The sequence below is a fragment of the Eublepharis macularius genome, chromosome 13, assembly GCF_028583425.1.
Source record: "Eublepharis macularius isolate TG4126 chromosome 13, MPM_Emac_v1.0, whole genome shotgun sequence".
NCBI classification, from domain to species: Eukaryota; Metazoa; Chordata; class Lepidosauria; order Squamata; family Eublepharidae; genus Eublepharis; species Eublepharis macularius.
In genome coordinates, this window is record NC_072802.1 from 33,529,053 (window position 1) to 33,546,067 (window position 17,015).

The window sequence follows — 17,015 nt, forward strand, 5'->3', positions numbered from 1 at the left end:
ACACTGTGCTCTCCAAATCACCAGGAATTTCCCAACCTGGAACTGGCAGCCCTACCCAAGAGGTCCGTATCTGCTGAGTGGAAGGGCCAGCCCACAAAAGTTGCCCAAAGACCTGGGTGTGCAAACAAGTCTGCACGTGCATGGCCTGGCCCAATGAGACTCAATAGCAGAACAGCTCCTTTGCTTAGGAAAGGTCCCAGGTTCAATTCTCAGCCTCTTCAGTTAAAAATATCAGGGAACAAGTGATCTGAAAAACTTCTACCAAATACTGGAGCGGCTGCTGCCAATCAGAGCTAAGTAAATGGCTGACTCACGTCTAAGGCAGCTTCATGCAGTCATGTATACTCAGGGGTAAATCATGCAGGGAGGCCCCCTCTTAATGCAAATTTGCATTTATATACCCGATTGTTTATTGAAATGTCATTGAAATTGACTGTACTATCTCACAGTGTAATCCGCCTTGAGTCTCAGTGAGAAAGGCAGACTATAAATAAGGTAAATAAAATTAATAATTCACAGCTCAGCCTCTGAAACCAACTTCAGGGCTGGGGCCCATGGAACTCAGCCCCCCGCCATTGTGTGTCGCAGCTCCCTGGAAAGGCAGAGGACCCCAAGACAGACTCCGGCCATTTCTGTCCTTTCTGGGTCCCGAGACAAACCGAGGGATCCTTCGCGGTATAGGAAAGGTTCTGGGAAAGTCAAAGGATGGGGGGCAAGTGATTGAGGAGTTCATGGACTTCCTCGGATGGGGGGATTTTGTGCCAAAGTCCCCTCAATCCAGGAGCCAACCCAGACCCAGACCGGTCGCATCCTCGTGCTCAGCGCAGGCCGGCCCGCTTCCTTCCAAGGGCGCGTCTCCTAGGGAAGGAAGCCGCGACGGCTGCGATTCTCTAAGCGCCCGCCATTGACTTCACGCAAAGGCTCAAGCTAGCTGGGGGAGGGCGGGGAAGAGGAGAAGGAGGAACGAGGGTTGCCAGCTTGTTCGGAAATTCCCGGAGATCTGGGGGCCAGAGCCTGGGGAAGGGTCGGGTCTAATGCACCCCCCCCCCACCCCAGAAGCCATTTTCTCCAGGGCTTTTTGTGGCCTGGAGGTCAGTTGTGATTCCGGGAGGTCTCCAGGCTCCGTCTGGAGGTTGGCAAGCCGAAGGAAGCGGCTGTAGGCCAAGGGAGGCTGCAGCGGAGCCGGGGCGCTCTCCCCTCCCCCTCTCCCCGAGTCATCCAGAGCCACCCGGGCAGGCGCGCAGACACAGCGTAGCCGCGCGGACCAGTCCCTGGCGCGCTCGGTCTGCACCATTCCGGCCCGGAGGGGGAGGCGCGGGCCCGCGCAGCCGCCTCCGGGAGCGGCCCGAGGGGGAGAGGAGCGGGCGAGGGGCTCCCTCCGGCGCCCCGCCCCGTGCGCCCCAGGCGGAGCCGCGCCGGCTCTCCGGCTCCAGCGAGCGGCCGGCGGCGGCTGCGTCCCCGCCCGGTTCCTCCCCCTCGCCAGTGCCGCAGTGGCCGGATCCCCCCCCCCTTCCCCATCAGTGCCGCCCCGTCTGAGGAGGAGGGCGGCGAGTGTGCGGCGTTGCTCGGCGGCGGCGGCGGAGGGGCCATGGCGGCCACCGAGATAGCGCGCCAGGTGGTGAGTGCGGGGCCTCCCGAGCGCGGCCGCCTCGCCTCCGCCCTCGCCCAGTGCCCAAGCTCCAGAGCGAGGGAGGCGGCCGAGGATGCCGGCTGTCCGGCGGGCGCGGGCGAGGGCGAAGAGGCGGCTGCTAGGATGGGGGTGCCCGGATGGCTCCTCCGGGGCGCAGGCGGGGTTGGCCGGAGAGGCGCTTCGGCTGCAGGGCGGGCGAGGGCGGCCGGGCGGGTTGCGGACGAGGCCACCTTTCCCGCCTGGCTTCCGCCGCGCCATGCTGAGGGTGGATTTCTGAAAGCGGGCTGCCGGGCTGTTCGCGGGCGGCTGCGTCGGAGGGGATTGGCGTGGTGGTGGCAGGGGGGTTTGCTCCTTTCCCCAGGCGGACGGAGGGGTGGGGGTCGAAGGGCCGAGGGTGCCTTGGCCGAGCGAGCCGAGGGAGCGCTGGCTTCGGGGCGGCCCGAGAGGCTCCGATGCGCCAGAAGCGCGCAGGGGAGGGGGAGGATGCTGGGGAGAAGGGGGCAGCGGCTGTGTTGCAGGTGACGGGCCCCGAAGGTAGGGTGGCCCTAAGTGTGGCAGGGAGCGCGCTAGGATGGAGGCAATGCAACTTTTTTTTTTGGTTCAAGCGTGGAATGGCAAAGGGTGCTTTGTGGCCAACCGTAGTTAAAATCATGGTGGTAAACGAGGATGGCCTTAATTTTGCACCCTTGTTGGACAGGGAATGGAAAATGTCATTTCCAAGGGGGGAGCCCTGCGCTTGTTTTTTTAAAAAAAAAATCGTTCTGGTGATGATAATCAAGGACTAATGTGGAAACGGTACCCAGGCAGATTGGTCTCCATTGTATCAAATGCTCTGTGCTTCTCTCCAGATGCATGTAGGGTGGCTTCTCCTACTCTGAGAGAGCACCCAAGCAGCTTCCAATATGAAAAGGAGGATTTTTCAAAACTGGAGGGGTGGAAGCTTTTGTCTCCGCACAAGCTCGGAAAGGTCCAGCGCTCACCTGCTCCGTGTCACGTGTGTCTTTCTCTGCTACAATGAAAGAAAGCTACACAGGCACTCCTGAGGCGAGAGATGGAGTCTTTCCTTTGTGCTCGAAATGAATGGGGAAACCTTACCAGCTCACCAGCGGGTGAATTTGTTTGAGGTTTCCCATTCCTTTTGATGAGGAAAAGGATCTCCGGGACTGCTGACCAACCTTAGAGAATAGGGAGCATGGAGCATATTGTAGCATCTGTGTGTATTAAAATGGGTAGATTCTCTTCCTTAAATTTGAGCGTTGCACTAGATGTCTCTGGCTGGAATGAAGCAGTTTAGGTATTGCAAGGAACGTGAGTTTTGTTAATGCAACCAGACAGAAACCAGGAATTTATCCCGCTCCGCTGGATAGTTACTTGATTAGTTCCAGGATGTATATTGGAATACCCACACACACACTTAGAGAGAGATTGATTGGAAATGGTGAGACCTGGGTTCACATTTCTGCAGAACCGTGAAGTTCAGTGGGAAGGTTTAGACGTACTTGATGCCTGTCTTTGCCATGTGGTTGAGGATGAAAGTCAGGCGGCTTCACATATGATGCCTTGAGGTCCTTGGATGAAGGCTGGGAAATCAATATGACTTTAAAATAAAATTAGTATACATATACTTGGCAGACATTCAGTTGTGTACAAGGAAAGGTCAGTGGTAGAGCACACGCCTTGCTTATGTAAAGTCCCTGGTTCCACTTGCAGTGAAAGGATTTTAAGCACAAGGACCTTTCCTGGGACACTGGACCACTGCTGCCAGGCAAAATGACCAATGCCTGTAAAGCATGTTTTCAAATTTCTAAATTATCAAACCGTCTAATTTTCAAATTTTGAAGTCCACCCCTTAAAAATGAAGCAGTTGCTGAAACAGGCAGTCTGGCTGATTTAACAGTCTTAAAAGGAAAGTAGTAAGATTTGTGCTGAGTCTTTAATGGTTCTTTTTGCAACCTAATGTTGCATTTGTAATGGTGAGCTTGAGTGGCATGCAAGAAGAGTGCTTATGTGAGTCTAAAATGCCGCAAAGCCTCTAGAAGGCTTTCACTAGGATGGCATAATTTGTCTTTCTTTGATAACCGTTAATACAGGAAACATGAAACAATTTTGTGTTATAATTTACACAACTGTAAGTTGCTCTTTCAGTTTACTCTCGTGCTGCAATTCTGCTCTTTCTGTCTGTGGGCAGCAGAGTGCAGAACAGCTCCACTTGAGTCCAGCATGGTTTTCCTCCTCCTCCACTCCTCATGCTGTCCAAATGCTTGGCGTACTGGTGGGTCATGGTGTGCTAGAAAAGGATCTAAGTGTTAACTTCTTTTGCATCCCCTTGAAGAATTAAGCACCCTGCTCTTCCAGCACTTACTCCTGCTGCTTCTGCTAAAAGTAGCTACTTGTGAGGCATTATTTTTATTTGCGTGTAAAGTGCTGTCAAGTCATAGCCAACTCAACAGTGACCTTGTAGGGTTTTCAAGGCAAGAGGCAAACAGAGCTGGTTTGCTATTGTCTCTTTGTAGTGACTCTGGACTTCCTTGGTGGTCTCCCATCCAAAGACTAACAAGGGCCTACCCTGCTTAGCTTCTGAGATCTGATGAGATCAGGCTAGCCTAGGCTATCCAGGGCAGAATTATTTTTATTTAGTTCATTTATATGTCACTTTTCTTACCAAGAAAAGGGGCTTACAATATTCTCCCCTTCTTAATTTTATCATTGCAGCAACCCTTTGAGCTGGGTTTTTAATTTTTATTTCTTTGCTTCATTTATACCCCAAGTTTCTCTCTAATAGGGACCCAAGGCAGCTTATATCATTCTCCTGTCTTCTGTTTTTATCCCCACAACAACCCTGTGAGGTAGGTTAGGCTGAGAATGTGTGACTGGCCCAAGGTCACCCAGCAAGCTTCCTTAGCAGAATAAGCATTTGAACTTGGGTGTTCCAGATCCTAATCTGACATTAAAACTGGTACACTGCTCTGAGGAGTGAGCAAGACAGGGTGCAGAAGAAGGGAGGGTTCTGGTCACTATGCCACATGCCTAGTAGAGCAATGGTGCAATGCCTGAACACCAAAGGGGGAGTGGAGATGCTTAAAGGAGCAGTTTCACTCTTTTCATGAGAAATGGCTAGGATCACTCTCTTTACTTGTTGGCAGCATAACTTAAAACAACAGGGAACACTTTGAAAGGCCCCCTGCTATATTAAACATACCTTTCTCTGCATTGTACATCCTTAGGCCTATTTAATGTGCTTTAGCATCCTTTTATGGATTGTAACAAGATTTGGCGGCTGCTTCCAGGCAAATGAGAATTAACTGACTTTTTTTGACATGCATGGCTTTTGACAGGCAAGAAGTGAATGTAGCACAAACGGAGAATGTCTTCATTCCATGGGAATGACTCATGTTATCTTGCTTGGGCCTGGTCTAGAGAAACTACACTGCATGTAACTGGCCAGTTGCCGTGGGAACACCACCCAAAATGGCTTCTCCCAGAGGCAGATGATCCCCACCTCGCCTGTAACGTGTAGGCAAGGACACCTTGTGAATATGGGCCCACACACTGCAGACAGGCTGATGCTCCCACTGCTTCCTGGGAGGGTGTGGAAACTCATAATGTGCTGGGTCAGATCCATATGATAAGCATGAAGAATTGTTTGCCCTGGGGGAGGCCATTTTGAGTGGTAACATAATGTACGCTGTGTAACACGTGGTACGCTGAAGAGCCAGAGGCAGCCCTCCTGTAAGGTGAGGTGTAGCAGTTGCCTCGGTGGCAGGTTTGGAGCATCATTAAGAGCAGCCAAGAGGAAGGCAGTTGTGGCCTTTGGGGCACATTCCACCAAGAAATCCCCTTGCACATTGAAATACTGTCTGGAGGAGTATGGCAGAATCCTCTGGTTCTGTGGGCTCTTAGAAGTGAATGAGTCTTCCTGTGGAATGGGCTACGTAGGCAACAGATACAGTGTGCCACCAGCATAACTTTGAACAGCAGGTGCTCAGGACAAAAAAAAGGGAAGGTTCATCATGCCTTTATGCTCTGCTCCTGAATGTCCAAAACATAACTGGCTGACTGTTCTTGAAAACAGGATGCTGATCTAGATAGACACTTGATCTTGACTCTTCTTATATTTTTAATGGATAAATATGGGCTGAAGTGCTCTGGAGGAAGAGTCATGAACTGGCTTAGAACTGAAGTGTTTTTCGGAGAATGTATCCATTCACCACTCTGATTGTGTCTAAAGTCATCAGTAGAAGAAGTTTGTTAATAGCTGGAGCATCTGCTGATGAAATGCTTTTGCCTGATCAATGATCTTTGTTTTTAAACTAATCAAATATATTAAAATAAACCAATATCTCAGTAAAGGTAATATATAGAATACTGAAAAGGGGGCTTTTGTGTCAACAAATATGTCATTTATAATTTACAAAGAAAAGCTGGAACATGTTGCCCAAGTCAAATGACTGTATCTATCTAGATTATTTTGAAACGAGAGAGAACCTTCCTTGGTCTACAGACTATTACATTGCTCCAGAAATCTTGCGCTTGAGCTCACTTCTGTGCATTAACCTGTGTGTTTACTTTTGTGCATGTACTTGCTCGCCTGGCTTCTCCAGGAGACTGCATACACCCACTCTTATCACTTCTCTTGCCCGTTATTCAAAGGAGATGATTTATGCTTGGTCTCAGAGCATTATTTACAATTCTGCTTACAGAAGGTAGTTGCTCTGTCCAACACCTCTCATATCAGATTTTGAAAGTAGGGCTGAAGGATTTTTTTTAAAGGATTCCCTTTTAAAATGAGTGGTGATAGTTATACGAATGAAGTACCTTTCTGTGGTTCATACTGGTCCTGAATTTTCCTGTGAACATGGCAAGGAGGGGGCATCTTAGTAAGAACATGTTCACCTGTCAAGGGCTTTGTTGAGTGTGTGTGTGTGCTCTAAGGAGAATGGTTTGGAGATTAAGCAGAGGCAGGGCAGGATTTAGACTATTTTATTTTATTCTGTTTAGTTTATTTATGGTTTGCTTTTCTCATTGAAATTCAAGGCAGATTACTTAAAACAATGTAATCAAATAGCATGAGAGAGCCAATAAGTGATACAATAGGACTAGGACTGGAAAAATTAGAAACACTGCTTAAAAAGTATCAGACATGATATGTCAAGTAATGCAAAAAATGGAATCACTAAAAGTAGAAAACAAAGCAGAAAGGGCAAGATCATAGTACAACAAATAGATAACACAAGAAGGGCCCATGAGACTTGTGGACGAGTATGCTTGCCCACCCAACTGTCCCCCTCCCCATTGCTGCATGTCTCCGCTACCACTTGACCCAGCTGGCCAGCCGTCTTTCCTCTTCACCCATCCACTTGTTTCTAGTGATGCCCTTTCAGTTGTGGGAGAGGGAGAAGGAGGCTCCTATTCCCCTACTAGTGGTGGTCAAGAGACAATTGCCTGCAGAAGCACAGTCAACTGCTCTCTGTTTTGTTTTTTTCTATACCGCCCCCCCCCCCTCTGTATTTTGAGGTTTGGGATTTTCCTGCAAATCTGGGGGTTACCCCAAGGCTGGAGGAAAATCTCCCTTCTTTCAATGTGGCCCAGTCTGTAGATTTAGGTATCCACTGATGGGCCATGTTGACTGTTAAAGATAATGATATAGTATACACAGTGGCATAGACAACAGTCTTGTTCTCTTTATAAAAGCCCTTTCATGAATCATTCTGTTATACTATTGCTTTTCTCATTAGTTTAATGTTGAAGTATGCTGTTGCAGAATGGGATATTGTCATGGAAAGAGAAGCAAAGCTTAAGTAGATTGCTCCCACCTCCATGAAGCATCAGCCCCACCCAGGTCAGATTTACAACCAGGCCCCTGTACTGTACGTTCTGGCTTGCCTCTCTCCTTGCCAAACCTCTGCCGTCTTCCCTGCCTTTTCTCTGGAACTCCTTTCAGGATCCAGGAAAAAGTCTCCCAGCACTTGAGAATTTTTGCAAAAAAAATTCTTTATCACCAGAGCAATCACTGGCATACCTTTATCCCTGTTTCCTGGATTGGTTTAAGGAAAATAATACTGGGAAACTGTTTCAGTAGCGTGTCTTTTCTGTGCCCTTTGTCAAGGGCTTCTAAGAGAGTTGTAAGAGCTGTCGGGATATGTGAATTCAGATGGCATTAACTGTTCTTGAATGCTGAAGGCTGAGTAGGCATATCAAGATCATAACGAGAATCCTGGCTTATGCATTTCTGTTTTTCACTGGTGCCTGGTGGTATAGAACCCGCCCCCCCCATCTAATTTCCTCTTCCCATCCTCAAATCAATTTACTGGCTTTAGAAACACCAGGGAAAGAAAATGGGAAAACAGAAGCTCCCCTCAGTGTTCAGAAGTTTCATGCAGTCACGGCAAACAGCATATGTATCTCACGAAGGATGCCTGCCATTTCAAAATGGCATTTCCCCTTTGTAGAAGTCAGAGGCAGTCAAGAATACGTTCCTTTCTTCTGATGAAAATTGACCACATTCTAAACTGAGAGATGATCACACATGTGCACAGAGACTAGCTCACAGGAAGTGAAGTTGCATCTGTAGTCTCTTTTTTTGCTTGATGATGAATTGAAAAGTTTTATCCCCTTTAAACTCCAGTCCTAACTGGAGCTACCTGGAATTTGCATGCACTTCTGTTTGGAAGGGCCTCTAGATAGCAGTACATAGCTTTTTTTTTTTTTTAAATCACACTGTAGTTCAATCCTGCCTGCAGTTCTCAGTCGCTTCGTATAGCCTTCTCCAGCTGCTGGGGTCAGGGCTGCTTGCCTTGATGTCTTGCATACAGGCTTCCTGGAAGCGTCTGGCTGGCCACTACTGGAAACAGGATGCTGGCCTAGTTGCACCTTTGGGTCTGATCCAGGTGGGCTCTTCCTATTTTTTTTTTACAATTTTGTCATATACCTTAGTAAAGACTACGTCATTGCATGCAGTTGTGGAGTTTTGGTTCTCAGCTGAAAGCCATTGTTTATGCATTATGGACCGAGGGACTTTTGTTTTTCATTGTGGCTCTGTGTTACTTTACTCTGCTTGCCTAGCTTTGATTACCAAGACTTGATGGTTTTCAGTTTGAAAACAGCCTGCCGTATCTATGCACCATTTATTTTATATATCATTTGTAGACCTCCTTTTAAAGCTCAACGTTGTTTTTGTATACAAAAAATAAATAAAACAAAAGCACCCAGAATACCAATAAAGTAAAACCTTGTTCATTAATACAATAACTTGCCTAGCTCACACCAAGAATCATGAGAAGGCTCTTCTGTTGCCTTACAAGCTCTCCTAAAGGAGTATAGAAAGGGTACTGCCTTCACGTCACAGAAAAGTGGAGCCACCACCAAAAAGGCATTTCATGCAGTCTAGTTCACCTTCTTATAGGAGGGATCAAAGAGAAGAAGTTGCTGGGGAGACCAGAGTTGGCACACAGGCTTATATAGGGAGAGGTGGCCCTTCATATATGCGGGTCATGAGCCATGGTGGGCTTTAAAGTTACAACCAGCAGTTTGAACTGAACTTTGAAACAAACTGACAGCCAGTGCAGTTGGTGCAATATAAGTATAACATGTCATCCCCATCAACAACCAAGCTGCTGCTTTTTGTTCTAGTTTCTGAGTTGTCTTCAAGGGCAGACTCAAGTAGACACATTGTAATAATCTAGCTTTTCGGTTATAGTCGCGCTGATCAGTATGATCCAATGAGTTTAGAAGGTTGCTCATTTTACAAGCCAGAAGTAACGGGGAAAAAGTTGGTGTGGACTGCTTTAACCACTTGTTTCCAGTTTAGTAGACAGGCATACCCACAGCTCTGATTATGGTTACTCCAGTCTCTCTACATGAAATGTCGAGGCGCATGTCCGTCAAGTTTCGGAAGAAGCAATGTTAGCTGGGAAGCGTAGTTTTGAAAGACAGAGCTAGCAGAGATTGCTCTAGAGGGGATGGATTCTCTCACAGCCCTCCGCTGCCTCTGCCGTGCAGGGCTGTCTCCCATTTTGGAGCTTTTACCCTGTCGCCCTTGCTGCTTAAAACTGAATTAACCAAGCCTCAGCAGGACAACGGCTCTGGAAGGGGAGAAGCCAGAGGCGGCGGAGGGCTGTGAGTCCATCCTCTCCAGAGCAATCTCCACCAGCTCTGTCATTTAAAACTACACTTCCCGGCTAACATTGCATCTCCCAACACATGAAAGATGCATGTCAAAAGTATTGTGTAGAGAGACTATCAGAGATAACTGGTTATGGCTTCTTTTTAACAAGGAGGAGAAAAACTTGGGAGTGTTTAACAGATGAATTTCTTCATGTGTGCAGATGAAACTGTTTTGGTCAGTAGTGGAGAGTATCCGAAATCCGGTTAGTCATCCCTCCTTGCTCTGCAGGCCCAGCTGAGCCTGATGATTTAATAGAGTCCTTACGTTTGTGATGGGAGGTGTTTTCCTTGTTCACAACAAAAACAGTAGGAAATGACCCACATAAGCCATTGATATAGAAATATTCTGTGTCATGAACTGTCCCTTAGAACAATAGTGTTCAGATTTTCTCCCTTTCCACTCTGATTTGTCTTTCAAGGAGCCATTAGACATTTGCCAAGGAAACCCTGAAGGTTGTGGGAGCTTCTGGCGAATACACCAAGCATCGGTAGTCCAGACGCCTTTAAGGAAAGCTTGACAGCCATGAACAGTCTTCTTCTTGAGAAATCTCTGACAAGCTTCCAGTCACCAACTTCCCTCACCAGTTTCCTGAACACAGTTTGAAACCTACCACTATAAAGGAAACTAATTGCTTATTTACTTATTTGCTTCATTTATATTCCACTTTTCTTCCCAGTGGGAACTCAACACAGCTTATTCATTCATTCATTCATTCATTCATTCATTCATTCATTCATTCATTCGATTTTTAGCCCTCCCCGCAAACGGGCTCGGGGTGGGGTACAATAAAATGCTCAGTATACATTAAAACATACAAATACATTTAAAATTCAAAAACCACAGAATACTTATGGAACAGCATCTCAGATGGCAGCCACCTCCAATTTCTCCAGTTATAATGTAAACAAAAGAGGGAGGATGGGGGTCACAGTTAATAATATTCCAGTGACTGTACTTGTAGGGAGGGCAGATGATTTCATCGCCCCCTGGGCGAAAACAATAAAAAAACTGGCCTCAACCGTATGCCTGAGGACATCTCTGTCTTACAGGCCCACTGAAAAGATATGAGGTCTTGATGGGCCTGGGTGTCCTCCGACGCAGAGTTCCACCAGGTTGGGGCCAGGACTGAAAAAGCCTTGGCCCTTGTCGAGGCCCTTGGGCCTTCCTGGGCTAGGGACCACCAGTAGGTTCTTATTTGCCAATCTTCACGCTCTCCAGGGTACATACGGGGAGAGGTGGATCTCTTCTCCTCCATTTTATCCTTACAATAATTCTGTGCAGTGGGTTAGGCTAAGAGCGTGTGAGGAGCCTACGGTCACCCAGCAAGCCTCCATGGCAGAATGAGGATTTGAACCTCGGTTTTCCAGATCCTAGGAGAAGATTCTAACGGCCTCACCACACTAGCTGTCTTGAATACAATGGCTAGGATTCTGGAGCAGCTGCTGCCTAAAATACATTATTTTAAGAAAGTGGTTTTGAATGTGCTACATTTTTATATGATGGAGCAAGACTCGAAGACCTGCTTGTTGGTGGTGCTCCAAAGATCAAAAACACACTGAGGTATTATCTTTCTCAGCAGGAACTTCTATAATTGGACTGCTGTAATTGGATGTATTTTTCAGGAGGAACATCTTGCAACACTTACCCCTAGTAAAGCACAGATGCATGTTTCTTATTTTTCAGTGTTAAAGATGTGGCAAATGTCTCTCTTCGAGAGGGTTGTAGACCACACACAGTCTTTGTGCAAGGAAGAAAAAACTGGTGGAAGAGAGGGATTAGAGCACAGGTCTCCAATTTTGTTGAGCTATGAACACATTTGCATCTTGAGACAGAGTTGCCAGGTCCCCTGACCGCCCCCACCGACCTGGGCAGGAGGTTGGAGGCCCAACACTTACCTTTTAGGTTCCCTTGCGTGTGGAGCACTCTCCTGGTCCGTGCGATGACATCACTTCTGGGAAGTGACTTCATCGCAAGGATCACATGCTGCACTGGGAGCGCCTCTGCGTTCCACAGGGGGCTGAATCGTACCTGATGTAGGCCAATTCAGTCCAAATCCAGCCCAAATTGGGCTGCTGCAGCATGCAGGAGCATGCCGTACTGCCTGGGAGTGTGCCCCGGGAGGTGTTCCCCCCCCTGCCAGCCAGGTAGGCAAAGGTGGAGGGTGGGAGCAGGAGATCCCCCGCCCCCAGTGGGGGACTGGCATCCCTGTCTTGAGAACTGGTAGTGGGTGCCACCACAAAATGGCTGCTATTGGAGAGTGCAGCTCCAAGCCAAGTGTTATCCTTTCTATGATTGAAGCAGCTGTTTTTGAAAGACTGCTCCTTGCAGACACAAAGGTCATGCCTCCTGGGTTCTTCTGAAGTAACGCCTACTCTAGAGAATTTGAGGAAATCCAAGACTGGCTCTTTGCTTTGGAGAAGACATGATTTGTCAAAGAAGTAAATGGGTGCTAGGAAATTTCACTGGTGTGTGCCGTGGTGTTTGTGGGCGCCATGCTGGGAATCACTCGGCTGGAGGGAGGGAGCGCTTTTAGCAGGCAGCAGCTCTAAGTTATAATAGCTTGCTACTATGATTTTCCCCAGGTCTGCCTTGCAGTTCATGATTTTGAAGAGAGAAAACAGGAAGTTTAGTGAAGGTGAAACTTCTGTGTGGTATAAAGCATATCATCTTTTTGTGATAGCTCAGGCAAATGTTTTTTTCCCCTCAGCATGTTGTAACTGTGTTCTATTAGTTTTTTTGGATGCAGAGAAAGCAACAGGAGAATTAGACAAAAGCATACACCTGCATATTCTGTTGCATCAAATGGGTGTACTGTGTAAGCGTTCAAAAACACAGCTTCGGCTTGATATTTTAAGATGTACTTGATGTGGCTCCCTTTGTGCTAGTATTTTCTTACTTTTTAAAAAAATCAATTAAATGCTTTTCTTAACCCATGACTAGATCTCATCATGCTGACTTTGTTCCATGTTTGCAGCAGATTCCTATAGTTCCCTCTCTGATTTAATTCTTTGACATTTTGTGTTATGTAAAACCATCTGACTACTGGTTTGCTTAAAGCTTTGTGACTTAGAACTTCACCTTTGCTAGGCCTGGCAAAGAAAATGGTTTCCTTTTGTATCCAGAATGGCTTTCCCTGCACCAAACATGAGTGCATGACATGGTGTACTTAGTGACCAAGATGGTCTTGATGAAGCAAATGAAACATAACCGTTACGGCAGATAGGAAAGAGATTTGCATACCATCTGGGGCTGAGGAAGGAAGCATGTGGGGCAAACAGAAGAGAAGGAAGTAAACCAGTTTGTGGGCTTACTACTTCAGATTGCAGGTGGGGGGTTGTGTGATTGAGTGATCTTCTGTCAACTCCCACCCCATCCCCTGCACAGAAAGTGCCAAGCGTGTCGAAGGCTAGGCTAGAACCATTCTCCTTGATACCTAATTTGCAAGCCAGACATGCTAATTGTGGTAGAAGTGGCTTTGAACACTGTTAAGCCTAAGCACGTTTGTGTTCTAACCATTTGTACCACGCCAAATTCTGTTACTTTTTGCAGAGAAAACTTTTTCCTGTGGTAGAGATTTCAGTCGTGTAAATGAGGCTCTGTAGGTCTGAAACGAAACAATCTAGGAAAAGGTTTGCCCCCTCATCTGTTGCTTCCTTAAGCCCTGCTTTGAATCTGTAGCAGATTGTGAGATCCTTAAAGATTGCCTTTTTCTGAAGGCAGAGAGCATGCTTTCTTTTATGGGATTCTTGCCATTAACAACTAGGTGGAAAAAATAAAATATGCATACAGAACTGAGGGAATCTAGAATATAAACAAAACCTTCAATATCTTGAATGTAGAATACATATACGTGAGGGATTAGCAACTGGGTCATATTTAGGCTCTTGAGGGGAGTCGTCTCCTCTCCTCCATCTGGGGGACAGGAGAAGATAGTCTTGGTCCACTGTTCCCTTCTCACAGTGGCCTTCTGAGGAAAACTGATTTCTAACCAGTGGAATGAGCTGAGGGTCTGCAAGGAATCATGGAGCAATTTGGAAATCCTATCCACTTCCCCAATCTCTCCCTCTGATTCTCTTAGGAACTTGAGCAGGCTGATCCCTCCCCCCATAACTGCTCAACTTTCGATCCCTTCTGGAACATTTTCAGTCATTGTCAGGCCATTTCTGAGGGGGGGGGGGTTCCCCTCTTGATTAATTTATAAAGTCATGTTTTTCTGTACACCTGGAGAGTCCCCAGAGTAGCCACATATCCTTGGTAATAGAAAGTGCTAACAAGTTGCAGCCAACTTACGGCGAACCCTTAGGGTTTTTAAGGCAAGGGACAAACAGAGGTAATTTGGCATTGCCTCCCTTTGCATACCAACACTGCCGCCACCTCATTATTATTCTTATTATTATGATTGTTATTATGGTTATTCAGTTTCCACCCGAAAGTTGCTCAATGCAATGTTTACTTTAAAATCAAACAATTCCCCTACAATTCACCAAAGCATCTAAACCCATTAGCAACACAGGTATAAAACTACAGTAGGGAACAGATGCCCTTCTTCCTCAATCTAACTTGAAGGCCTTCTGGAAAAGGAATGTTTTCAGTTTAGTCCAGAAGGCCTGTAGGGACAATGCCAACCTCACCCCCAGGGGAATGGAGTTCCACAATCCAGGCGGGAGGGGCAGTTTAAAAGCCCTCTTAGGTCCCAGCAAGTCTACCTCCTTTAAGGCTGGCTCATGGGAGAGCACCATGCATGGATCCTGGAGCCCAGGCAGACTGATTATGGGTGGAGGCTGTCCTCTAGAAAAGATGGGCCCCCCCTTGCCTCTGAGCGGTCCAGGCTTGCATATTCCCTTACTGCACAAGGGCCAGCCCGTTGAAGGTCCCCAAATTTGTTGACCCTCTGAGCAGTTTTGGAATTTGGAGGAAGGGTAGTAGGTGCCACCATAAAGTGGCTGCCCTGAGGGTTCCTCCCCCACATACTTCTAAAATACAGTTTAATTAAAATGAAATGTTTGGGAGTTGAGAAATTTCAGTTTTAATAGATATTCTTCCCACTCTTTCCCTTCCTGGCTTTCTTTCAAGTAAAACACTCACCCTTCCAATACTGCAAAGATGAGAATATGTTTGTAATACTCCAGTTTCTCTCTCTTTCACACACATACATGCACATGCACACACACTCTTACACCCTGCTGAAGGCTATTCCTTGCTTGCTTTATGTTAAGCTCTAGGATTGCCTGTCTTGCACAAGTTTCAAAATCAAGGGACTGTGTGTTCCTTTGCCTAAAGCCATACTAGAAAAATGTAATTGCCCTGCAATATATTATCAATTGAAATTATTATTAATGCTTCTGCCATTGCTGTGTATGAGTCAAGCGGACTTGGTGCTGCATGGAGTTTTAGTATTTGTCAGGGCTTTTTTTCTGGGAAAAGAGGTGGTGGAACTCAGTGGGTTGCCAGCACAGGGGGCAACTCTTGTCAGGAGGTGGTGCCCCTGGTACCACATTTGCGCGTGCAAAGTGTGCGCATGTTCCCAGGACCAATGACCTTACTTTGGGTCAGCTGGAACAAGGGGGGAGTTTTTAAAAGTTTAAATTGCCCTTGGTGAAAATGGACACATGGCTAGTGGCCCCGCCCCCTGATCTCCAGACAGAGGGGAGTTTAGATTGCCCTCTGCGCTGCAGCGGTGCAGATGACAATCTACACTCCCCTCTGTCTGGAGATCAGGGGGCGGGGCCACCAGCCATGTGTCCATTTTCAAAAGATTCCGGAACTCCATTCCACCGTGTTCCAGCTGGAAAAAAAGCCCTGGTGTTCATGTATGCAAGCATGCGTACGCGCTCTGTAGACGAGATGTATCCATTCCCCATTTACAGTTACAGTCTTGGGAGAGGAAGCTGAAGTCTGAACAGTGACAACAACTTTTAACACCTTGCACTGAATATTGTAACAAAGAAATCCCCCCCAAAAGGCAGCAGTAATTTGCCGGGGAGACCATTACTGTGTTTGCTGTCTGATTGAATTGCTTTTCATATTTGGTAATCCACCTTGAATCTCAGTGAGAAACATGGACTATAAATGAAGTGAATGACACTACTAATAATTCATAAATAGAGGCAGCTGCTGCATCTTATAAAATATACATACAGTTTCCAAATACAGCTTCTTTTAACTCATCTTTGAATTTGTGTCCCCTTTGTGTGATAACTCAAGCATAACTTTAGTTTTTATTGGTTCTTTTTTCTGACCTAAAGTGACGTAAAAATCCCTTTCTATTCCACCCTCTCATCCATTACAGAGAGAGAAATCCTTGGATGTCCATTATCTTTAAGTGCCTTACATCAAAGTGCTAACTGGTATAAACTGTGTATGCATAACTACAGCTGTTATAAACAATTTCTAGAACAGAAGAGCACAAAACAGCCTTGCTGTGTAAATATCGTACTTCTGTAGTGTTTCCCTTATTTGGGCCCATTTCAGATGGTTGACAAGCAAGCTGGTTGTCAAGAAACGAGATTTACAGTGTGTAGAAAGACCTGTTTTAGGCTGAGATGCCAACAGAAACTACGTGTTGTCTTTGGAAGGGAGCATTTTTAGAGGACGTCCAGGATAGAATGTTGTATTCCTCAGATGTTGTTTTAACATACATTTCTTTAAAACTGTCTTAGGGTGAAGGCTGCCGTACCGTTCCTCTTTCTGGCCATGTAGGATTTGACAGTCTGCCTGACCAACTGGTTAATAAATCAGTTACCCATGGTTTCTGTTTCAACATCCTGTGTGTGGGTGAGTACTTCTCTTTTCCCCCTGCTGCTTCCATTTTGGGAAATTCTGATGCTGAATGTGGGTCTCTTTGTGCTGCTTGATGTCACATGTAGGTAAACTGGGTGAACAAGTAAGCCTTTGATTTATCCAGAAAACACATCCTGAGTCATCTGATTGAGTTTTATGCCAGACAAATACGATTCACTGTCTCTTTGGGAGGTCTGAAGATGATGGGGTGAGATGAGCTGTGTGTTGCTGGGCAAATGAACAGCAAAAATGAAAAAGTTGATACTGAAGGCCTTCAGGGTTCCATGGCCTATGCTGTGATGTTTGTGCCCTACTGCAAGATGGAAAATAACCTGAATATCTTTGACTCAAGCTTGTGCATAATGGAATGAAAACAAATCCATGTCAAGCAGGCTGCTGTTTTGTGTACAAATTCACCTACTCCGTTTAGGCCTGCTTCAC

At 46.5% G+C, this 17,015-nt stretch overlaps 1 protein-coding gene across 5 annotated transcripts in view; it reads left to right on the forward strand.

Annotated features, from left to right (window-relative positions):
• The first annotated feature begins 1,538 nt into the window (after positions 1-1,538).
• The window catches only part of SEPTIN6 (septin 6), a 51,109-nt gene continuing 35,632 nt past the window's right edge, over positions 1,539-17,015 (forward strand). For all 5 annotated transcript variants that reach the window (XM_054995936.1, XM_054995932.1, XM_054995937.1 and 2 more), the window contains exons 1-2: positions 1,539-1,618; positions 16,454-16,568. In XM_054995936.1, coding sequence (XP_054851911.1) covers positions 1,589-1,618; positions 16,454-16,568 — 145 coding nt within the window. In that variant the 5' untranslated portion in view covers positions 1,539-1,588. The remainder of the gene's footprint in view (positions 1,619-16,453; positions 16,569-17,015) is intronic.